A 25,490-nucleotide genomic window follows, 5' to 3' on the forward strand; every position below is an offset into this window, starting at 1 on the left:
GCCTCGCGCATCGATTCCACTACCTAAACTGTCATGTTTTCACATACCATAGACAGAAAATTGAAATGAGATGCTATAGTCTGTTTATTTTTTTAATGAAGGTGATAAACTCTAACATTTCTTATCAAAATTTACTATAGCACTGAAACTGTCATGAAATAGGTACACAACAGCTCACTGACAAATTGGTTGGAAGCTTGAGGCTTACAGCAAGAGAGACATAAATAAAAGCAAATTATGCACAAAAATGAATTCCATATTCTGATTTTAAATTTCCTTAGTGACATACAGATTCTGAAAATTATACATGAGGTCTGACTTGTTGCTGCAGGATACAAACAGATGTCTCATGATTAAAGCTTTAAGCAATGGTTGCACCTAACACTTCAAAAAATTGGAAAACTTTAACAGTAAATAAATATTCAATTAGTAAGTTGTAGGTCTTGGTAGTACATGATTAAATATCATTAAAACACACATGAAAAATCTCCTTGATCAATTCCAGTTTGACTTTTAACACTCTGAGTATGCTCAAATGGCGAGCACTGCAAGGCAATGAATGGAAGAACTTAAAAACCTTGCCTATGACTTACTCCAGCAGCAACAAAAGTTACCAAAAATAGACTAATAGGATCTCTTAATTGATAAAAATCAGATGTTACCAAAGAAGTAAACACAGCTGTGTAATTTTATAAAATTGTTTAAAAGGTCCATTCCAATGATAAATATGACAGCTTATGCAACAATGAAGTGCTGAACTAGGAAACATTTTGTAGATTCATTACAAAATATTAATTTTTAACCTGTTTATGTTCCTGCTTCCTTTTTTCTTCTAATAAGCGCTTCCTTTCATCATACTCCCCAATCCCCAGAAGCAGCTTGCTAGATGTTCTGCAAGTTGGGTTCAGGGGTGAATATTCTCCGTAGCGAACCATCTTACGGTCTGACTAGAAGAAGAAAAAGAAAACCCGACTTTAAATTCAGAACACAGTTTTATAATTTAGGAAGGTTATTCAAAATAATAAATAGTAATAATAATAACATACAGACATATTCTAAAAAGATTTGGCTTCTGGAGAAGCAAGTAACACATTAGGCCCAATTTTTTATTTATTTTATTTATTTATAGATCAGGTTCAGTAGGACCAAATTGAGGAGCAAATCTCCAAGGTCATGGAACATGTCAGTACATGAAATTACAACACAAAAGTAATTACAGATAAAAATAAAATGTTTATGAACCCTAAAAAAGTCAATTCATAAGTTTAATTAAACGCAATCAACAATACAATAAGAATCAGCTTAATTTTTCAAGGAATTCCTCAACAGAATAGGAGTGTCCGATGAGGAAACTCTTCAGTTTCAATTTGAAAGCGCATGGATTACTGCTAACATTTTTGAATTTGAGCGGTAGCTTATTGAAAATGGATGCAGCACTATGCTGCACACCTTTCTGCACAAGAGTTAAGCAAGTCCAATCCAAATGTAGGTTTGATTTCTGCTGAGTATTAACTGAGTGAAAGCTGCTTATTCTTGGGACTAAGCTAATATTGTTAACAAGAAATGACAGGAATATATATAGTGAGAGGCCAATGTCAAAATACCCGAACTTGTGAACAGGGGCCAACAAGAGATTCGTGAAATTACTCCACTTATTGTCCACACCACCCGTTTCTGAGTCAAAAATATTCTTTTAGAATGGGAAGAGTTACCCCAAAACATAATACCATATGACATAAGCGAATGAAAATAAGCAAAGTAGACTAATTTTCATATCAAACAATCACTCACTTTAGATATCGTTCGAATAGTAAAAATGGCAGTATTAAGTCTTTGAACAAGATCCTGAAAGTGGGCTTCCCATGACAGTTTACTATCTATCTGAGCACCTATAAATTTGAACTGTTCAGTTTCACTAATCATATACCCATTCTGTGAAATTGAAACGTCGGGTTTTGTCGAATTGTGTATTAGAAACTGTAAAAATTGAGTCTTACTGTAATTTAGCGTTAGGTTATTTTCTACAAGCCATGAACTTAGGTCATGAACTGCACTATCTGAAACCGGGACAGTGTTGCACACAACATCCTTTACTATGAAGCTAGTGTCATCAGCAATCAGAAATATTTCAGAGTTACCTTTAATATGATTTAGTGACTTCTTATTCTACGAGAGCATCATCATGTGCATTTCATCACAGGGAGTCCAAATACTAAACACAGAATAATACAGCAAACGAAGATAAATCATCTTTAGGATTGGAGAAAAGAAGGTTAACACAGCAAAACAGTTTGTAAACAACTGGAGAACTACTGTTGTTCAATTTTTGGTTATTTGATGGTTTTTGTACCCCATTAGCATACAGATTACTTTCTCTTAAAATATGGTGCAGTGCTATGTTAACACACCACAAGGATCCTCCTGAGGAGATGCATGCGTGCTCTCTCTCTCTCTCTCTCTCTCTCTCTCTCTCTCTCTCTCTCTCTCTCTCCTCTCTCTCTCCACCCCCCCCCCCCCCCTCCCCCCTCCATGGCATCCAACTGATACAACAGGCATTTTATTTTTCTTACAAGCCTACATTTGCGCAGCTGTTGCTGCCAATTTCAATGTGACCCAATGCTTGGCACAACACACTTGATACCCCCACTTTCACAAAACAAAAAAAGAGAGGAAATGAAAGGAAACCATGAAGGATAAAAATGCTTGAGAATATAAATAACAATTTTAAACTATGAACATCAACAAAACTTTTGTATCAGCCTGATGATATGCCGTGCAGGTGTGTCGCTATTATGACTGCTCCTGTACAGATCAGAAGGTCACCACTGACATTGTTTATAAACATACACACAGTTATAATGAGTGCTCCCTACAATTAGAACACCACACTTTAATGGATTGCAGTGTTTGAGTTGAAAATAAAGCTCCAGTAGAAACTAATTACACAGGTCTGTGGAACAGCTGAGTGAACATCCATCATGCTACGAAAGACAGTTGCGACCAACGATCAGGTCCACATCACCGTGTTATGTGCAGAAGGCTTGCCAATGGGGGCAGTTGATAGATTTGTGCACCAGAGGGATGTGGTACGGAGACTGAACTGGCTCAAATCGGCAGGCAGTGTTGAGGACTTACACTACACAGCTCATTCGTGTTTGACAGGGGCACAGTATGATCAATATCTACAACTTTTGAGCCAAAGGAACCATGGCTGAGTCCTCTAGGACTTAATTCAGCAGTCAATGAGGCTAAAGGACATCAAGTAAATTGTTAAGAGCTGACAGTGCGATGCGAATCTTCATTCCCAATGACCATGGCAAACACCACATAGTACATCCCAACACTGCGACGTAGTTGCAGATGGGTAAGAAATAATGCAGAAGAGACATCCCAGGATTGGTATCAGGTATTGTTTACAGATGAAACTTCGGTCTGTTTATACCCTAATAATCGCAGACAACATGGTAATATCGAATGCCTCCACGACTGTGCGAGAAGGTGGTGTCCCACTGGTGTTCTGAGTAGGCATTACATGAGGCCACCATAAATTTTTTGCATTGTTGAGGACAATCTCACAGCTCTACAGTACTGGGATGAGATTCTGCAACCAATAGTGGGACTGTATTGCCAACACTTGAGTAACAAATTCATCTTGATGGATGACAACTCACAAGCTCATCATGCTGTTCTTGTGAACAAATTCCTCAGCATGTGAGGATCACCAGAATGGAATGGCCTGCCTGTTACTGGATATACACCCAATCAAACATACATGGGATTGATTGAAACGCGCTATTTTTGGATGTTGACAACGACAATGTGGTCTGCGTGACTCATGCGGAATCATCATGGAAGAGTGAGACAATTTGGATCAGGGTGGCTTGATTTCAGCAATGGTATGCCACAACAGAGTCAAGCCTTTATCTGAGCAAGGGGATGTTACACCACATACTGCCTATGGGAAACAGACAAGCTTATTGTTACACTTTTTTGCTATCTGGACACACTGAAAATCAATATATATGTATACCACACCATGAATTTAGAAATAACAGATGGTGCAAAACTTTTCTTGATGTGTGTATCTGAAAAGAATGATACCATAGCCTACATATCTTGCAAAGAAAAATGAGCAGTGAATATATCAAATTTATGAAAAACAAAAAGAAATCAGAAGATATTCAAGTACTAAGTTCAATTCTATAAACACACTTGACAACTGTAATATTCTTGTACATTTTGCTAAAACTGTCTTGTCATGAGAAACTTTAGTTAATTCACAACTACAAAGGCAATTTACTACACTTTTGATGAACAATACACCACAATGAGTTCCACTGCCTCTGGTATAATGTGTAATGTGAAACATTACGAGAAAATGTATGGTCTGCAATAAATAACAGAAACATCAGAGCAAGAGAGTCTGGAAGCATACATTACAATGTCCATCAACATTATCTAGGTTAAGCGTTCAATACTGTCATGAGATCCAGTGCATGTAGTGTGGTGTGGTGTGGTGATTAGTACTGCAAGCTGCCAGTTGAAATCCATCCACCAGCAATGACTGCCATTTTTAATATTAAATAGTTGGTCTGTTTTGAGAAGCCATAGTATTGCTTCACTGTGGTCAGATATGTAATGCTAAAATTGGCTAAACAAGAGATTTAGTGGAATTATGAAAAATCACTTCTAGAAGTGTATGTATAATCAATAAAAACTCTGAACTCTGGATTCCAGACGCGATGGGAGGGGGAGGGGGTCAAGTGCTCCCTCTTGTCCCCTCCCCTGCAGATGGAAGATGCTTTCCATTGTATTTTACACCTGGCAGTATTTCATTTGAGTTGCAACAGGGAGTAACAATGAATGGTCTACCTTGTGAATTTGATCATCATGTTGGGGGAGGCTTTATCTTCATTGGGAAAAAACTGAGTACCGACAACATGTTTACATAGTAGAAAGATTTCTAATCAACTCCATCAGACAGGATGCCTTCAATTGAAAGTGCCCCACAGTGTTGACTTAAACTAAGTGAAAATTCCCTGCATGTAATAAATACTTGCTGCCTTCTAGCCCAGGATACCCCACAGGTACCTACTTCCAAGATGTACATACAGTTACCATACTCTCACTCCTCCTATCACTTCTGGCTGTTGCACATTGTTCAAGCTTTAACAATAATAGAACTGACTATTGTGAAAACAAACGTCTGCCATGTAAGTTCAACAGTGCACAAGATTCAGTTATTCTCAAAATTTCCAGTGACTTTCATATCAGCTGGTAAAATATGTTTGCTCGCCCTCATTCTATACATACGATTTACTATATTGTCACGACGAATCAAGTCAAATTCTGAAGGCAGAGTTGTCAATGAAGTACTCATACAACACTTTCTGAAAACATGTTTATTACCAGCACCTACATATAGCCGCAATAGAACTGAATTCCTGGGCTGAGAGTTCAGTTATTTATACAGATATTAAATATTCCTAAATGTTGGTATTTATATAAACATTGAATATTCCAGAATATATGAGCATTACAAATATATTTCCAGAACCCTCCAGAAATGATAATTACCAAACAAAAAATTGCTGGTGGTCAAATCTGAACTGACAACTCCCAGCACATCACCCAGCAACACTAACCACTATACCACACTATGTGCTCTGCAGCTCACGGCATTTCTCTGTCTCTGACAGAGAAATGGCGACCCACTGTTCCAGAAATTCTCATTTGTGCTAACTGCAGCACTGTGGATCTAGATCTTATCAGTGATCCTTTGTCTGATGGCACTGGCAGATCTTTACATTCTGGTTATGTTGTTATACTTACTTCATTATAATGAGCAATGAAGCTTCATAATCGTCAAGTGGGTCTTCAGTTTCTTTGAACCTACCATTGTCAACCAGCGTCTCGGATTGTAGCAGAGTGTCAAACGGAGGACATCAAAGACATCTCTGCACTTTTGTCTTCTTTCTGAAGGGTCATAATCCTTGACTAAAAGTATGATGTCTGAGAAGCAACAAAGGATATGGGCCAAAGTAGCGCTTTAGTTCTGACAGTTGCACATTCGCACAGGTGGAACAATCTAAACCATATCTCCTGGGCTGTGTCTCACTGGTTGGTGCTTGGCGTTGTAGCGCTCTCAGTCATCCTCTTCAGCATCCAGTGTCCGTATGTGAGCCAACTGCCTCGGTTCTTTGGTCTTTGTAATGAGGTATCCATGTAGTCATTTGAATATCATCCGAATAAAACAGGAACAGTGTATCCATTGTTGCTGCTTCAGCCTCGTAACTGTGGAGCAGGAAGAATTGTGTGAAGCCTGTGGGGCCTATCTGTGCTGTGTTGTATGTGAATGTGAAATGGAGTATTCCAATCTCTCGTGTTGTATACGTACATCAGCAGCATATCTGCCAACAACTTATTAAAGAATTCTGTATTGTCATTCATCTGAAGATGGTAGGCATTTATCAGGTAGGTTATGTTGCAATGTGAAATTACCTGTGATACTTGCCTTGACTGGAAAACTTTTCCACAATCAGAAATCATCGCAGGTTTCAGAGTTTCAGAGTGTTGTCTTCTACAAGGAACTTCACAATTTCTGGAGCTTCAGTAGTTGGCGCAGCTTTAGTGACAGCATAATGGTTGAGGTAGACAGTGAAGATCGTTACCCATTGATTCCAAAGTGGTGACTTCAGCAACCTCCTCAAGAGGTCAATTCCAATTTGGTGGAGTGACACTGCAGGTGTGATTGGTACCAAATGCCCTGGAGTGGCACATACTTCCATTGCTGGCATTCCATACAGTGTCTCGCATAATGTCAAATGGACCAGTAGAGCCCCCGTGAACCCCCGGTGACAAATAAATTAGGGCAAGTGGCTGTTTAATGTGATGGAAAGATGAACAAACATTTCTGCCACATTAAAGCATAATTCTCGTATGCAATGCTCCATTAATTAATTAATCGGGATTCTCCTTCGGTTGGTTCCTCCTCCAAGGATTCTATAGCTTTCAGCAGTGCTGAATCTTACCCCTGTTCATTAATAAAGTCATTTAACACAGCAATGACTGAGATTTCACCCATGTTACTATGTTCCACCAAAGAATCCTTTGAAAGGCAGTTGGTGTCCTTGTGTTTGTTTCCACTTTTGTACAATGATACACTGGAAAGTAATGCAGGCAAGCTTCTAGAATGTGGACAAAATGACCTTGAGAAATGTGCGAGGTAGCATATGGAAGATAACTTTCCCCTTTACATGTGTGCACAGTTGGCATCTGTTATGTTCACCCAGTGTATTTTGAGTAGCGAAAGTATGGAGACATATTCTAGTGATAAGTCCATGCAAGTTAAACAGTATGCTGTTATTGAATTTTTAACAGCTGAAAATGAGACTCCTGGTGAAATTCATTATCATTTACAGGCAGTTTATAGCGATGATTTTGTAGATAGGTCTACTGTAAACTGATTGGTAATAAAATTTCATGGGTGTGAGCCTGGAAAATCCATAATCATTGATGAAACATAAAGCAAATGTCTGATCACTACCACAGATGAACATTGCACATCCATTGACAATTTGACTTAAAATGATTGGCAAATCACTCACAAGTGTATCGCATACCATACTGGAGTATCTGAGGCACTTGTCAACTTCATTATTAAACAGCAATCTTGCAACATGACTCAGCCACACACCTCACACAAAACTGAAGAAACTCTGCAAAACTGGAAGTAGGAACTTATTCTACAGCCTCCTTACTCCCCCGATCACGTGTCTTGCAATTTTTATTTTCTTCCTCTACTCGCAAGACCTCAAGGGTAATCATTACACCTCAGGCTATTAGATAAAAGCAGCTGTCCTCGATTCAAGAAAAGTCAGAAGAATTTTTTCAGTGACAGAATAAAAAAACTTATAATACATTTGTTTTTGTTTGTGTTCTACAAGCATGTGTACATTACTTTTCAGTCCACCCTCATATACAACTGTGATGCACTCCTGAAGCCTCAGTGCTCATCTCCACAGCCGACCTGGCAGATCCTTCAGGCTAGTCAGCTAGCACAGAGAATGGTGGTCCATCACACGGTGAATGGTTTGCTAAATAAACACGACCAAAATCTATTGATGGCCCAAACATCTGTGAGGCACTATTTATCGATTCAAGATCAGTTCATGTCACACTTGGATAGTACTCTGAAAGCATAAGCTATCATCTTTTCAGCACCCTCCTGAATTTGTAATAGAACTGCCCCTATTCCAGAACCACTAGTATCAGTTTGAAGTTCTTCTTCGGCATTCTCTTAATATAATAGTAGAACTGGAGATGTCAGCAACTCTATAATGAAACAGAAAACACTTTGCACTTCGTTACAGGTAATGGGTGTCTCCTTGCAATAGTTTTTGCGAAGGACAGGTCTTGGTGCAGAAGCTGTATGTGAACTGCCAATAGTATGAGCGAATTAAAAAAAAAAGAAAACCTTCTGTCACAAATGCATCAAGGAATTGGAAAATCTGTGACTGTTCTTAAGTTCTCTGTAATGGGATGGACTCCATCACCATTCACTAGGTGCCCCAGGTTTTTATTCCTTGGGAGAGGAAGAGGCACTTTGTCAGACTCAGACAGAGACATACAGTGTGAACACACTTGAACACGGTTGTCAGGTGGCTTGGGCATTCATTAAAAGGCTTTGGGTGGGGGAGGGGGACAAAACAATATCATCCAGATAGGAAAGAGATGCCATCCATTTAAGGTATCTAAGTAGGTTGTCCATCATACATTTGAAGCTGGCTGGAGTGTTACAGTCCAAATGGCATAATAATAAATTCATGGAGGATGGTAGGAATTATCAAGGCAGTCTTCCTGGCCAGCCTTAGCAAACTTGATTTGCCAATAGCAGTACTCCACGTCCATGGCTGGGACATACTTTGCTCCTTTTCAGCAGTAACAGTGTCATCAGTGCATGGCAAAAGATAAAAGTCTTTTCTGCGATTTGGTTCAGTCGTCAGTAGCCAATGCAGAAACACCAGGGGCTGTCCTTCTTCTTCTTCTTCTTCTTCTTCTTCTTCACAAGGACCATAGGACACTTTCCAAATGGTCAATGATGTCATCTTGCGGCATCTTCACCACTATCTCCCAGATTATCCATTATTCATCTGATGACACACTATATAAATTTTGGATGATCCCTGGTGTTGATATGGTATTTTACCATGGCCTGTTTGGTCCATCTTCCTTTTCTCCATTGCAGATTTGAAGGCACCTGAAAATTGGTGCAGAATGGCTAACACTCGCTGACATTCCTCAGTTAGGCCATATCCTATTGCCAGCTCAGTAGTAGCTTCCTTCCTTGTGTTGACTGTAGTGGTAGCAGACCAAAATTCTTTGTTGAGGACATTAAGGTGCACTTCCTGGGCTTATTCAACTGTTCCTACGCAGATATCTTTAGAAACAAGTTGTGGCTGTAGATGACGTTCGTGATCTAAAGGTCTCTTTGATCACCTGCAATGCCTACAAGCTCCGCAGGCATACAAGATTTCACTTGTGATCCTGAGTAGCCATTTGCAACCAACAAAAGTTTCACAGTTTAACTGAGCATCTCAACTGATAATTGGAACTCATCTCATTAATGGCCAGATAAGAAAGTCTTCAATAGCAAACATGGCCCAGAGAAATCTTTGTTATGTGTGCTTGTTGCAACAGCTTTGTTAATCTGGAGCTCTGACTTTCCATAGTCTGTGACTGCTTTGATGCCTGCAAGAAGTTCCATCCAAGAATAACATACCGACAACATTCTGTTACATTCAAAGGGCTGTGTTTTTTTCACTGATAGTTATTGTTGCAATACATGTTCACCATTTGTGACTTTCTGTACGATTGCTTTCTTATCGTGGACATAGTCCTATTTACCTGATGGTGATGAGCATCCAGCATTACAGAAAAGGAAGCCCCTGTGTTGACTAGTGTCTGGACAGATTGTCCATTAATGGTGTTGAGATTTCCTGACATCTTCATACTTTTTGTCCACAGAGAATTTGCATCTTTCGTGGCCTCACCTCCACAGATGATCTCCATGCTCCATTTTCCTGAAGTCAATGGCTAGGCAATGACTGGTGTCAATGTACAGCGATGGCAAATGGCTACAGCATTTTGGGGAGTGACTTTCTCTGGGATGTGGTGATGAGCTAAGTGTCACAGGTCGGTTATAATCTGCAGTTTAGTGACGTGAATAGAACTGTTGCGATGGTGGTGTAAGGTTGTATAAAACTTGCCTCCTTTCTCGCAGGTGCATGCAATGTGTTCATTGCATCCATAGTGAAAACAAACTTGTATGTTGTCCTCTGTCCTGAAAATGTCTGTTCTTCTGTGCGTTGTTGTACTTGATGGAGGAGTTTGTTGCACCTGTATGGATCGGATGCTAGGTGGTTGTTTGACAGCTTTCTGGCATAAGTCTGAGTTGGCAGAGTCTATTTTTCATGGTATACTGGACTAGTGGCATAGACTGGTGCTAAAGATTGATACGCATCTTCTTTGACATTCTATATTTTCTTCTGAAGTATGGGGTTGACATTTGTGGCTGTTATCTCATGTGTACTAGGCCAGACATCTCTGGCTGCCATACACATGTGTATCTCTTCTCATACTATATGGTATATGGGAGAGGTGAGCAGATGGTGCTCTTCCACAACTGCCATAGCGATGACATTCGTGAGTCAGTCTTACCTCATTCGTCTGACTTTCCTGTTGCATTTACCCAATTCACTAGCACTATTTGATGTATTCCTCTGTCACTGTGACATCCATTACTGAGGAGTTTGGCACATGTCTTCAGCAGCCCATTTCATCTAGCTTGAGAATTTGTCAGCTTCTGTCAAATTCAAATTCACTGTATGGCATAGGGCCACAATATTCTGTTTGTACGACTGTCATTTCCGCATCACACTGGGCCCTGTTTTTCAGTTGCTAATTTACTAGGTGAACTTTTACTGTTGATTGATGCCAAACATTTTCTTCAGTTCTCCCTGCAATTTCTTCTAGCTGTTCAGCTCCTCTTCACTGTTCTCCAACCACTGTTGTGCTGTGCCATGCAAGTAAAAGTACGCATTTGCCAAACACATCATGTCATCCCACGTGTTGTATATGGTGAATTGGTCCAATCCTTTCTGTAATTTCAATTTGTCCTGACCAGTGTCTCTGGAAAACATGATGCATGCCTGATGTGCAGCTGACTCACTGCCATTTTGAAATCCATGTCTACTGAACATGGATCTAAGGAATGCCTTTATTCCAGTTCCTGTCCACACAACACAGGTTTTACATTGCTTTATTTGAGCCACAGTGATACAGATGTTTTAAAGTACCTGGCATCTTCACCAAACAATGTCACACTGAAAACACAATCGAGTCCAATCCCGAAGGCAGGGCCACCAATGAAGTACAAAACATACCACTGAAAGCACGTTTATTACTGACACCAATGTACACTCAGAATAAAACTGAATCCTCAAGCAGAGTGCAGCTATTTCTACAAACATCAAATATTTAAGAATACTGGTATTTATAGAAACATTGAATATTTCAGAGTATACAAGTATTACAAATAGATTTCAAGAATCTCATACAAGTGATAAATACTAAGTAATAGTTGCTGGTGGTTGGATTTTGACTGGCATTAGCAACATTGTCTCACATCAGCTACAAAATGTACTGGTGCATCATCATGTCTCTTCCAAGTTCCACAATTGTGGCCCATTGGGGGACATTTGATGGTTGGTTTTCTACTTTTTTGGGCCAGGGGGGGGGGGGGGGGGAGGGAGGAAGGGGGAAACCAAACAGCAAGGTCATCAGAAATTGAGGGAGGAACAACATAAATAGCAAGGAACAACATAAATAGCACAGTCTAGTCTAGCGGAAGGGATGACGTGTAACCAAAGATTAAAAAAGGATGTCAGGGCAGCATGAAAAGGAAAGAACAACAGGCATGTGGGTGGAAATGGGGAGAGCAGAGCTGCTCCAGAAATGCTACGTGTGATGAGACACCAGCACCACCACTGATCCATCAACACACCCCACACAACTGATACAATGGGGACAACAGGGGAAGAGGACAGAAGAAAAGGAGAAACACACTGCACAAAGTACCAGACAAAATGGAGGGAAAGCTGGGGAGGAGGGAGGGGGGAGGGGGGGGAGTTATTATCTGATTGGTGTGGAGGCAATGTCAAGTCTTCTCTAACCAACACCTACACTGAGAGACTGAGATTTTGCAGAGGAAAATTAAAGAACTTAAACCTGAGTGGACAAAGCACTTTCACAAAGAAAACTGAGGATAGATGTAACCATGCGGGGGTCATCTCCTAACACTCGAGACAAAGAAGGTGGGAGGGACTTATTTAGTACAAAGGGATAAAAGCCAGGCAGTCCAGCACAATATGGATTACTGTGATGGAACACGGTACTTAATATGAACAATATGCACCCAGGAGAGGATGGCAGATTCCCACCATGAGAGGCAGAGAGAAGAACGCCACATGGTGGGAGACTTCTTGATTGTGCAATGTTTATTTGACTGGGAGGTAGCCTCCCAAGAGTCGGCCTGCAACTGAGCAAAATGGGATTTTCTGTAAAGCCACAAATCTGCCCCCAGAGTGAACACAGAGATCATGGAGTAGGTGGCAAACTTGCCTCCAGCCAGATGATCAGCATCTGGGATATCTATGTAGCCAGGAACCCAAAGGAAACCAACTGAACAAGCGACATCACCAAGTTCAGCAAGAAGACCGTTTCATGAAGATGAGGACCTAATAGATGGTCATCAATTCTGCAGTAAACACCCCACATGTGGAAGGCAAGAGATGGTGTTTCATGCCAACAGAAGACGTGAAGGCATACCCCACATTATCGGCAGATTTGGTTGCCATCCGCAGTCGAGGAACTAACCAAGTTGGGTGTTTTCAGGAGAGACTGTGAGCATGAGGACAAGGAGAGTAGATGGAAGTCATGGCGAAGAGAAGCGAGGCGGAGCCCAACTGGTAAATCCCACCAAGGGTGGGCAGCAGGTGTACGATGGCCCAAAGCCACGAAAAGAATAGAATAGGAGGGGCGAGCAGGGGAAGAGCAGGTAGTGATGGCATAGGAAACCAGGAGCTGCAACTGCCGTATCGACAGGGAGGGATCCCGGCATCGGTTGCTAAACAAATATAACAATGATGAACCGTGTTCAAGGGGAGCCGCGTGGATCCACAAACTTGATAGTCATTAGTCAAAATATCCACGGGTGTGCTCCCGGTCTACAGTGTCCAACGGGCACAATATTTCGGCGATCATACATGTCGCCATCATCAGGTGAACTGACGGACTGAGCTCCTGTGAACGTGCCGGCACGGAGATCCGTACGCTATGGCTGCTCAGAGGGAACTGGGTTCGGTCGCGGCGGCGGCCGATTTAAATACCCTCCGCCCGCGGCGCGCTCCCTCCGCCGTCCGCGCCCCACGCCATGGTCGCGCGGTGGAACAGATTGCGACGGCGTCTGAGATGACGTCGGAGTGGTGGCTCTGTCCGCCGTGGTCGTCACAACTATACGTTTGCTCGATTTACTCTTGATTAACCCGATCGCTGGTTCCCAAGCCTTGCTAAGATTATAGCCACAGTCACGGTTTATGAGGTCGTCATTGGTGCGAATTTCGATGGTCTCTCTAACAACGCTGTCCCAATATCTCGACGTCTGTACCAGAATCCTCGTGCGGTCATATTCCATGGCGTGATTTTCCGACAAACAATGTTCAGCGACCCCCGACTTGGTCGGATACATCAGACTATGGAGACTGAAACGGAGGGTAAATTACCTTTCCTTGACGTCTTGGTCAAGGGAAGGGCTGACGGCACCCTAGGTCATGGGGTGTGTCGGAAGACTACGCACACTGATCTGTATTTGCATGCAGACAGCTGCCACCACCCTTCACAGAGGAATGGGGTACTTAAAACTCTAGTACATAGGGTGCGCACTATCTCTGACGCAGAGAGTCTACCCCAGGAATTGGAACATCTGAGAACTGTATTTCGAAAAAATGGGTACTCAGAGTGGCAGATTCAACGTGCTCTCCGCCCAACCACTGCAGCACAACCCCTTGAGATGGATGAAGTCACGAGGGAGGAGGTAGGCACTGCATTTATTCCATACACAGGCGCACTCTCGGGGAAAATCGCTCGCATTCTGAAGAAACACCGGGTCGGAACTGTGTTTTGTCCTCCAAATAAAACTCGTGCACTAGCGGGGAGCACCAAAGATGACCTCGGTTTGAGGAAGGCCGGCGTGTACCAGATTCCGTGTCAATGTGGCAAGTCGTATATTGGTCAGACGATGCGTACCGTCGAGGATCGATGCCGTGAACACCAGAGGCACATTCGTCTGATGTATCCGACCAAGTCGGCGGTCGCTGAACATTGTTTGTCGGAAAATCACGCCATGGAATATGACCGCACGAGGATTCTGGTACAGACGTCGAGATATTGGGACAGCGTTGTTAGAGAGGCCATCGAAATTCGCACCAATGACGACCTCATAAACCGTGACTGTGGCTATAATCTTAGCAAGGCTTGGGAACCAGCGATCGGGTTAATCAAGAGTAAATCGAGCAAACGTATAGTTGTGACGACCACGACGGACAGAGCCATCACACCGACGTCATCCCAGACGCCGTCGCAATCTGTTCCACCGCGCGACCATGGCGCGGGGCGCGGACGGCGGAGGGAGCGCGCCGCGGGTGGAGGGTATTTAAATCAGCCGCCGCCGCGACCGAACCCAGTTCCCTCTGAGCAGCCATAGCGTACGGATCTCCGTGCCGGCACGTTCACAGGAGCTCAGTCCTGTCAGTTCACCTGATGATGGCGACATGTATGATCGCCGAAATATTGTGCCCGTTGGACACTGTAGACCGGCAGCACACCCGTGGATATTTTGACTACCAAATACGCCGGGAGAAACTCGAGAATCACTTGATAGTCATTGTCCACATGAGACAGAACTAATGCCCAATAAAAGTGGAGAAGGGTTGAATGATCTGCCCCCTAAGAGGTTTGGGCAAGGAAGTGGAGGACATCGAGTTGAGAAAACAGCCAACTTTCAGATGACTGATATGGGACAACCAAGCAATCTTGTTGTCAAAAAGAAGACCCAAGAAATGGAATTGGGGGCTGCGGTCAGGTATTGGGCACCGAGGTAGAGCTTCGGATCAGGATGGACCATAGTACGGCGACAGAAATGCACCACCCTCAACATAGAGGGAGAGAACTGAAAACCATGCAAGTGTGTCCATGTGGTAGTGTGTCCTTGTGGGAGTGTGCCAGATGGCACCCTGGAACTGTCACAGAGGCCGCCGAGTGGGCGTTTGTCCAAATACAGAAATCATCCACATCCAGAGCAGGGGTGACCAATGGTCCAGCAGAGGTCATAAGTCCATTAATAGCAATGAGAAAAAGGAGGACGCCCTGAACAACATGTCGGAAGAGAGCCGAAGACCACATTCATGGAGCATAACGAGGATGTGATGGTGCCAAGCTAAGTCTCATGCCTTCTGAAGATCAAAGAAAACTGCAACAAGATGGCGGTGCTGAGGAAACGCGTGCCGATCTACTGTTTCCAATTGAAGCAGATGACTGATCTGAGGCTGTCCCTCACAAAACCTGCACTGGTAACCCGGAGTTTCAAAGACCCAATTGAGCCGATGAGCCAACATCCATCATAGTAACTTGCATGGAACATTGCTCAGGCTGACTGGCTTGTAATTGGGATGGCATATCATTCCCACGGCTAAGGACAGAAACCACAATACTGTCTCTCCATTGAGAGGGGAAAATGCCATGAAGCCGAATATAGATAAACACCCAGAGGAAATACTGTCGTTGTGGAGGAGTGAGATGTTTAAACAATTAGTTGTGGAGATGGAATCAGGGCCAGTAGTCAGTGAGAAGAAGAGAGGGCCGGAAGAATAGGATTTCGCCTGACGAGAGGTAAAACATTCATGGGAAGCTGCATCCCTCTCTTTCCAGAGGAGGAAGGGTGCTGGATAGGAGGCTGATGCCATCACAAAATGGTTTGTGAGGTGACTCACAATAACTGATGGGTCTGTACAAAGGCCACATGGAAGGGCAAGGCCCTAATGGAAGACTACTGCTGACAATCTTGGAGGGTGCAAAGTGTAGCCCACACCCATGAAGAAGGGACGGAAGAGCTTAGAGAGGAGAAAAAGCATTTCCAACACACCCATTTCTTCTGTTTGGCTAAGTAATCAGCTTTGGCACAAAGATATTTAGGCCTAAAGGCAATAAGACTGGTGGAAGAAGGAAGCCGCTTAAGTTGTTACAAGACGAAACTGATGGACAGCGTACAGGGCCTGTAAAGCAGGGAACAGCAATGTATGGACCGGCATGCAAATGCCACCAGAAGCCCTCAAAAGGCCGATCCGGTTCCAATGGAAAGCACGGAACCCATGAGGGTTCAGTGAGTGAGCATCAATAAAATGAGATTCCTGAAGAATGACAAACTGCTGAGTAAAAGACAATGAGGGACTGCAACTCTGGGAGATGATTGTAGTATACATTACAGTTCCAATGAAGAAGCACAGAGTGGGTATCCAAATGGGAGGTGAATGGGCTGGAGCCAATCATGCAGCTAGGTCACCATCCGTCACCAACAAGGACAGGGTGACATCTGTAAATAAGAGGTCTGACTCAGATTGCAAGGGGAGAGATGGTACCTCCGTGAGCCCCTGAGGGGGGTGCTTGTCCTGGGACTTTTGTTTCTTCTTCTTCTTCTTCTCCTCCTCCTCCTCCTCCTCCTCTTTCATAGGTTGAGGAAAGCAGGGCACAGAGAGAGAACAGGCTTCCGGAAGATTCAGAACCAGAAGGGAGCAGGCGACCTTGGGATGCACAGACCATGTGTCCTTTGGCTGAGATGTGGCAGCAGACCTCTAGCCTGAGAGATGCTGGTGGGAGAGGTCCTGGGAGGAGCCCCACCACCGGCGGGTGCTGAAAAAGGGGGACACTTCTTCGGCTGGGAAGGGAAGCAGTATCCAGAAGGGAGGGCTTGGGAACAGCAGAGAAGGGTGAGAGGAGATACAGAGGGGACTGGGGTAAGGAAGAGGGAGGAGGGGGAAAGGATGAACAGAGGCAGAAGTAGAAGCCGTCAAAACAGAATGAGATTGGTCATATTTCTGACAAGCCTCAGTGTAAGACAATTGATCCATGGACTTATAGCCTGATATCTTCTTTTCTTTCTTCTAAGCCAGGCAATCTGGTGAGCGTGGAGAGTGAGGGCTGCAACAATTAACACACATGTGTGGCGAAACACAGGGGCTTCCCTCATGGAGCGGATGTCCACCCTCACCACACAGAGAGTCCGACGAACATCGGGAAGGCATGTGCCCGACACGCAAGCACTGAAAGCACTTAATGGTTGGCAGGATGTATGGCTTCACATCACACTGGTAACACATAATCTTCACCTTCTCTGGAAAGTTATTTCCCTCAAATGCCAGAATAAAGGCACCAGTATCCGTGTGATTGTCCTTATGAACTTTCTGCATACACTGAACAAAATGAACACCTCGTCATTCCAGATTGGCCCAGAGAATCTCATCCGTTTGAAGGATGACTCCATGGACCATATTCAAAGACTGGTGAGGTGTAGTGGACACCAGGACATTGTCAAGATGATCACAAGCATGAAGAGCTGCAGAATGGGTGGGGGTAGAAGTTTTGATCAACAGGAACTCGACCACATCTTAATGAGAGACTCCACTTTGCCAAATTTGTCTTCGATATTTTCCACAAAAAATAATGGTTTTTTGGCACTGAACATATCCCTATCCATCCTAGTGCTCACCAGGTAGCAGGGAAAGTGTTTCAGCCCAAGCCAGTGAAGCTGGTCCTCCTCCCAGGGAGTAGCCTGGGAAGGAAAGGTCGTGGGGACATAAGAAGCAGCATTCAACAATCTGTTACCACCAAGAGATGGTCGTAGAAGAATGACCAGATTTTCTAAGCCTGATACACCTCACATGCAAAGCATCCACCCTGATACCACTCACACCGACCAGTGGCTATCCCCACGGGCCCCGCCCAGCCACAGCTAGGGCTGTCTGGCACAGCGGCCAATGCCGGGATTCCCGATGCTGCAGTATGGCATGCAACCACTCCTAGGCATACAGAGGAGGCAACTGCTCAACTATCAGAAATGTGATCCCTGTATTGTTAGGAGGCTTAGCCAGATGGGTAGCAGGGAAAGAGCATGGAAGGGGAAGGAGGGAACAGCAGGGAAGGAGCATGGATGGGGAGGGAGGGGGCAGTGGGGAAGGAGCAAGGATGGGGAGGGTGGGGCAAGGAGAAGGAAATGCAACCTGGAAAGGAAGAATGGGCTGCTTGGGGCTCCACAGGCACCATGGGATGAACTCACAAAAGAACCATGAGCCACCTGGGGGGAGGGGTGATATTTCAGCCCTATCAGATGAGAATATAGTGTACTATTTAATCATACAATGCCTGCTGAAGGGCATCATCTAAAATTTTACAATTCTTTTTGACAACCACTATAAGGTCAATCAGTAATAAGTATGCAAGAAAAGAGAAACAAGTAATATTTTAAACTTAACTTTTATTACATCTGAAAAATGTTATAAGTGTTTTGATCATAAATGGTCTGTGTCATGGAATAATTATTAATAGAATTAGATTACATTGTAACTTACTCCACATAGACATGGTATCATGTGAGGAATTACAAACTTTATATTATACAATAAATTTGCTTCTCATGAACATTATGGAAGTTGCTATATAAAAAAGCTTTTTATGAATAATAAATGGAAGTTAATTGATCACAGATCTGAAAAAGTGTTATCTGTTGTAATGTACCACTGCTGCACATATCAAGAATACAGTTGCAGAAGAAAGAATAATAAGTTTGGCCCTTCTCATTAAGAAATGGAAAGTTCATTACTTGCAAAATCTAGGTGACTTGGTCAAGAAAGAAGAGATACAACATCGTAGCTATAAAAGACATCCAAAGAATTTTCCTCATGCACGAAATAAAATCACTGGTATTTGGTAAGTAAACACAAGAAACTTGATATACCTGTAATGAAATACGTGGATCCCAGAAATTGACTCAGGAATCAATTGTAATGAATTTTCTAACACACATCTACCTTTCCAAAGCCAGTCACACAATTGAAATTACAACATAGGGACATTTTCAAAAGTTTACATTTCAAATACATCTGTACTAACTACAAAAATAAGACACACAGAAGGCTGCGGCAGCTCTCAGCCACGCATTCACAAGAACCCTGCAAATGGCTTATTTTTGTACACCTATGTTTACTATGAAGAATTGCTTCACCCATACCAGGTTTCACTATTAATGTTACCGAAAAACTCCACACGGCATGCATGATGGAAAATGGCAGTCCTGATGCTCCTGGCTCCTACACACAACACAAAGTGTCCCTACAAAATAATTAGAAGCTACTGATGCTGTTTATAAATAGCAAACACCAGCACTGAGGAACCATCATAATCCCATTCTACATCTGTATCAATACTATGTGGATAAGTATGAAGTGAGTGGTAGGGCGTACCAGGTATGAAGTTTTCTCCCTATTCCTTTCACAGATGAAGCATGGGAAGACAAAGTGTTTGCACAGCTCTGTGTTAGCTGTTAAATAACAGCCTCATTTTATCCACGTGATCTCCGTGGGTCCAATACATAGCGGTCATCAGAATAGTCGTTACTTCTGCCCTGAAACCCAGTTCTTGAAGTGGTTTAAGCAAGTTATTCCAGATATCTTTCTAAGTTAAGATTTCAACACTTTTGTTCAACTTTATCACTTTCAAGCAAGCCTATATCAATTTAAACAGCCTCCCTTTTTATACTATGTGCCCTTTGTTGTAGCTCAGTGGTTAAATGCCACAATAAGGCTTAAAAGGTCTCAAGTTATAGATGACAACATAAGTCAATTCAATGGTCAGAGGAAGGTGACATCACATGACCTCCAACAAGACCATGTTTACTATAGCACTGTTGTGTTCAAACCAACCTTCAGGTTGATGACACCTCAGCAGTTAATTATGGTGCACCCAAGTGTTTTGTATGCAATCTATTTTGTACAAAAGCTGCAGTTTCCCAGTACCCTACCAGTGACTGGTGGCTTTTCATTTAAGTGAGCCTATGTGTTTCATACCTCAACATAGCATTACCCTCAAATATTAGTGTAAAATCACTGACTAGCTATGATTGATTAATACTGTAGTCAAGAAATAACAAGTTTTCAGTTTTGTGAAGTGCACAACTCTGCATTTTCCTACAGCAAGACTTCCCAAACTGTGTTCTGCAGGAAATGAATAACTACCCCAGGGTTGTAATAACATAGCATCTTTTTTCTACATCTTTATAATACTAATTATTTTTTAAAATGTTATTGCGAGTGATGTGTTACTAGTTATGATTTAAAACTGAAGTAATCACTAAATAAAACAAGTTTTTCTCATTTTTTTACAAATTGTATCAATCTTCAGGATAAACAAGGTATTTCATTAAACCTCCATTACTCTTGCAATGATTCCTGATGTGGTCATTAGCATGGATGGACAGGTGTCATCCACAACATAAACAATGTATTTGGACACTTTGAACAGTGTATATGGATGATTTTAGTTTTTTTTTATTTAAATATAATTATTCATGTGTGGTACATTGTGTGTGAAGCTGTTGCAAGAATCATCAATAGGGATGAAAGACAAGCCAATCCTTCTGACAAAGAGCAATGCCACATGATGTGCGAGTGGTTGCTCAGATTCCCACATGATATTTTTCTACAGGAATTCATACACTGTGTAAAATTCAATATATTGATATTGAGTGTAGGAGGGATATTATGACAGAAATGAAATTGCTTTATACAATGTTTACACAATAAATACATTAAAAGAATTTTTGGTTTTCACTTCAGTGACCATAAATATTTAAGTTGTACAAATCCCATTAATTTTTGGTCTCAGTCTTGGAGGTTATTTGGAAATTTCAGCACATTTCAGTCTGATAAATTATTAGACATTCAAATGCAACTGAACCAAGCTAACGAGATACACATTGCAAATTTTTCAAACACTAAAAAGAGCAAACATTTGACCATCTGCAGAGACTGTGATGTTTTTCATACTTTTGATTGTAAGAGAGTGATTTACCACCATGTGATTCCACTTTGTGCTAAAATCTCCTACACACCTTTGTTAGCATCATTAAGTGACGATGTACATTGCAAAATAAAGGACCTCATCTCAATCTAGATGGGTCATGCCTGTTGTGTAAAAGCAACATATCCTGTTGTAAAGAATCTTTGTAAACATAATGGGCACAACAGCAATTGCAATGAACTATTAATAGATTATTATATATACAGTCTCAATCACATAAGAACCCTTTTAAGTGGTGATCCGTTTTCATCCAACATGGATAATCTTCGGACCATACTCCAGTGAAGACACATGAAGATGATAGCACAGAGCAGGAATTATATCACCCACTAATGTGTGAACATCGGTGGATGATATCCACTTATCACTGAAGTATGGTCCAAACATGATTTACATCAATTCGAAACCAGTCACCACTTACGAATAAAAGTGTTTTTATGTGATCAAGACTGTTCTACATAATGTCTTAGTATTGTCGTAAAGAATGTTTTGGGATATTTTGTTGGAAAATACCTGCACACTGTAATGTAGCCCACATTTACTTTTATAATTAAAATCTTATTCCATAAGATTATTCTATTCCTGTCAAAATGCAAGACTGCAGCAAACAAACTGACAACTCTCAGGCAACGTTCAGAAAGTTAAAAGCAATTCTAATACGACATGATAAAGAGTGGTCTACACCATGTTGGAAGACTAACAGAAAAACATTCTCTAATCTAAGAAATTATTCTGTTGCAGGAATTTAAGAATACTGTAATAGTAACCTGAAACAATAACATTTCGCATCAAATGCAAGTAAACCCTTAGGATTCAAAAACTGTCACATAAAGTATGTACCAAACTCAAAATGAACAATATGAGTATGTTGACTTGCCTAAACCTGCCACTTGCTTCTACCAATCGACCAACTCACCCATCAAAATATAAGCTGAATCCAATAAAACTGACTGACACCATGGAAGATAAATTTGTTTTTTCTGCTCATTTTCAGAAACTTCCCCAGAGGATAATACTTGGAAGCTTTATGACAAATTCAACTGAAATAGGCCTTCAATTAGTCATATTACAATCACTTCCTGAATGTAGCACCAGTATTACGTATCGGTTCACTTGAGACACCAAAGCGTACATGCATGCACACGCACATGCAAACATGCAGCAGGACACACTTTACACTATAACAGACCGAATAAATTATTTAATTTGCCATTACTGTTTTACCTGCTTAGTAATGAATGTGACAGCAATGATTTGATTTTTGTTCTAAATTATTCTTCTTGGTGTTTTTTTTTTACTATATTACTTCAGCATCCATGAACAATGAAAGAATAGCTTTTAATTTATGCTTAACACTGGTATTGCAAGTTGGACCTTCGACTGTTGAAGATTTTCACTGGATACAGAAATACAAATGTTAATTCACCACCACACATTTATATTTAATATTATACATGTAACATGAACAGATAGCTAGTCTACTCGTAGTTATTCCCATTATCTTCAGAAGATATACAAAAACAAAGATAAGACATTTTGAACTACAAAAAACATGGAAAATGGGAGGACAAATCAGCACTGCAGCATGTTATGTTTCAACACACAATACAGTGTTGTTATTCTACAGTCAATAATAGTTCAATAACCAACTACTCAACATTACTATATTAACTGCAACTACTTTATTATCACATCCAAAAGTTGAAATAGTGGAAGGAGTAATGAGAACCATCCACTGTTTAGTGGGATCACTGCTGAAAACACACACACACACACACACACACACACACACACACACACACGAGTGCGTGACCGGCTGTACTGTCCCAGTGCTTCAGTCTGCCTGAGGTGCAGGGTTGTGTTGGATGGAGGGAAAGGAAGCTGAAAACTGGAAGAAAGAGACAGTAAGGGAACAGGATAGGAATGTCTCACCACTGAATTAGTCCTGGAGCAGGTAGGGGAAGTTGCATATTCTACACAAAGTCAAGAGCTGGGCTGAAATGAGATGGGGATAGACTGAAGAAGAGGGAGACAGCAGAGTGAAAAGTGTGATGAACACTGTGGGGACAGGGGATGTGTGTACCAGACTGTGAGTTGGTATTTGGCAGGTTCAGGACACATGGATTGCTTGCAGGAAGAATTCAGAAAAACCAATATTTGGGGAGAGGGGAATGGTACAAGCAGCACTGATTGTGAAGCAACTACTGACACTGAGTAATTGTGCTGAGCAGCATGTTCTACCACTGTGTGCTTTTACTTTGTCTTGGCCACAGTTTGATGGTGCTTGTTTATTCAAGTAGACAGCTGGTTGATCGTAAGGCCCACATAACAGGCTTTGTAGAAGTTGCAGCAGAGTTTGAATATAGCAGCAGTAAGTGGGTACCGAGGATATCTGTGGCACCTGGGGTTTCCACAATGATATTATGTGTGCCACAAGTGGTTAAAGATAGGTTGTGGCACAAGCGTGGACCGGGATATTTCTCCGATTAGGTGAGTGGCAGAATATGATCCTGTGAGAGGTTTTTCCCAAATAAGGAACATCAATCTCACCTCTCCCTAAGTTTTATTCCACCACACATCCTTTCTACCCAGTCTTAGATGCAGTTACTCTTTCATTATACCTAAGTACTGAAATCGTGTACTGACTTGATACTGTTATCTTTCATTCTAAAAGGTTTCATCAACTATTAGGAAGAGCTCTTTACCAATAACAATGACATTTATGAACAGTTCTAAGCGAATCACCTTTTGTGATGCTAAACATCTAAATAGATGATAAAATGAAGGAGAAATAACGTGTGTACACTGTAAAATGAATATATCACATTAGTCTAAGCTGCATCAGGCTATCCACAGTTCAGAAAAACTTCACTTGCAGAATAGCAGCACTTTTGTGGTACATAAGATTTCTAAGAACAAAGTCACTGATCGATTTTCATGCACTAGCTGTTCTATAAAAGGCAAGTGATTGTTAAGACACGAGTCTTTATTGGTCACCTACCTTTCTCTCGAACAGATGTTACTGCACCTGAAGCCAAGTCTCTGTTCCACGGATCTGTAATAATTCATTATATCATTGGGAACCTAACAAAAATATCAATTCCACATAGAAACTAAGAGTGAGTGAAACATAGACCACCATTTTATTAATTTAGAATCTCATAAAGGTTTTCAGTATTTCTGATTTTTATATCATTTCTCCTGCCACTATCAAAATGTAGTATTTCACTCTACAATTATCTGAATGAATACACTACAGTTTAACTTTAATATAGTAGTCTTTCTACTTTGAATAGTTTTACCCACCAATCTTTTACCAGAAGGCTTAAAACCTCTTACATTAAACACAAATATCTGCACAAATCGCAATGCCTACAATGCATGTGACTGTAAAGAAATTCATACCACATATGTCTGAACACAAATTATTAGGATTACAAAATGGGAAACAATATTCAACTCTGAAAATTCAGTATTTTATGTTAGTCCAAAAAACATCAAGAGTGGTTGCTACAGGACTGTGGTAAAAAGCTGTAATCAACAACATCCCACACATGTCAGGTGAATGTTCAGGCCAGGGTAGCAACAGCACTTGACTGCTGTCAAAGATGGCTTGCATACATCTGGTTAGGCATAGTTCTGATGAAATCTGATGTGTGGAATAACATGAATAACTAGCAGCAAACTGGAGTCTGAAAGATCTCGTACGTGGCAGCTACAGTTCAGAGTGTCCTCAAATATCAGAGTGGAGATTGCCTGTTGTAAAGAACTGCACTAAAATGTAATATATTTGTGTGTATCTGCCAGACTAGTCAACATTTCACAATGTCAGATTGTAGTCATCATGGTAGTCTTACATGCTTACTCAACTATCATTTTAGGAAAAGTTTGCAGTGTGTTATGTCCAAAAAAACACCACATTTTGCCTCTTGCCCGTAAGTCAATTGCAGTCTGAGATTTTACTACTGGATAATGCGATCTGATGTTATGACTTGCATAACGCAGTACATCCCACAGCAGATACGATTTATTTTTGGTACATTGCCACATACACTCTCTTGAGTTCAAACTTATTTGGACTATTCTGCCTCTCTGTCTCAAATCTCACAAATGTTATTGTTCTTCGATAGTTCCTTCAAAGAAAAGTAAATCCATTTGGACTTATGATCTTGCACAATCAGTGAAAATGATTAATCAGCCAAGAGCAGTCATGATTCACCACAGTGTATGCTACTGTAAAATTATGA

General features: G+C 41.6%; 1 protein-coding gene across 6 annotated transcripts in view; it reads right to left on the minus strand.

Annotated features, from left to right (window-relative positions):
- The window catches only part of LOC126481610 (uncharacterized), a 146,041-nt gene that overhangs the window by 95,785 nt on the left and 24,766 nt on the right, over positions 1–25,490 (minus strand). For 2 of the 6 annotated variants that reach the window (XM_050105488.1, XM_050105489.1), the window contains exons 2-3: positions 24,245–24,298; positions 804–943 (exon numbers count right to left, since the gene is read on the minus strand). In XM_050105488.1, the coding sequence (XP_049961445.1) occupies positions 804–935 (132 nt within the window). In that variant the 5' untranslated portion in view covers positions 936–943; positions 24,245–24,298. Of the gene's footprint in view, positions 1–803; positions 948–22,467; positions 22,640–24,244; positions 24,299–25,490 lie in introns of all 6 variants that reach the window. The other 4 variants (XM_050105485.1, XM_050105487.1, XM_050105486.1 and 1 more) reach the window with 3 other exon arrangements.

Source organism: Schistocerca serialis, chromosome 5 (genome assembly GCF_023864345.2).
Source record: "Schistocerca serialis cubense isolate TAMUIC-IGC-003099 chromosome 5, iqSchSeri2.2, whole genome shotgun sequence".
Taxonomy (NCBI): domain Eukaryota; kingdom Metazoa; phylum Arthropoda; class Insecta; order Orthoptera; family Acrididae; genus Schistocerca; species Schistocerca serialis.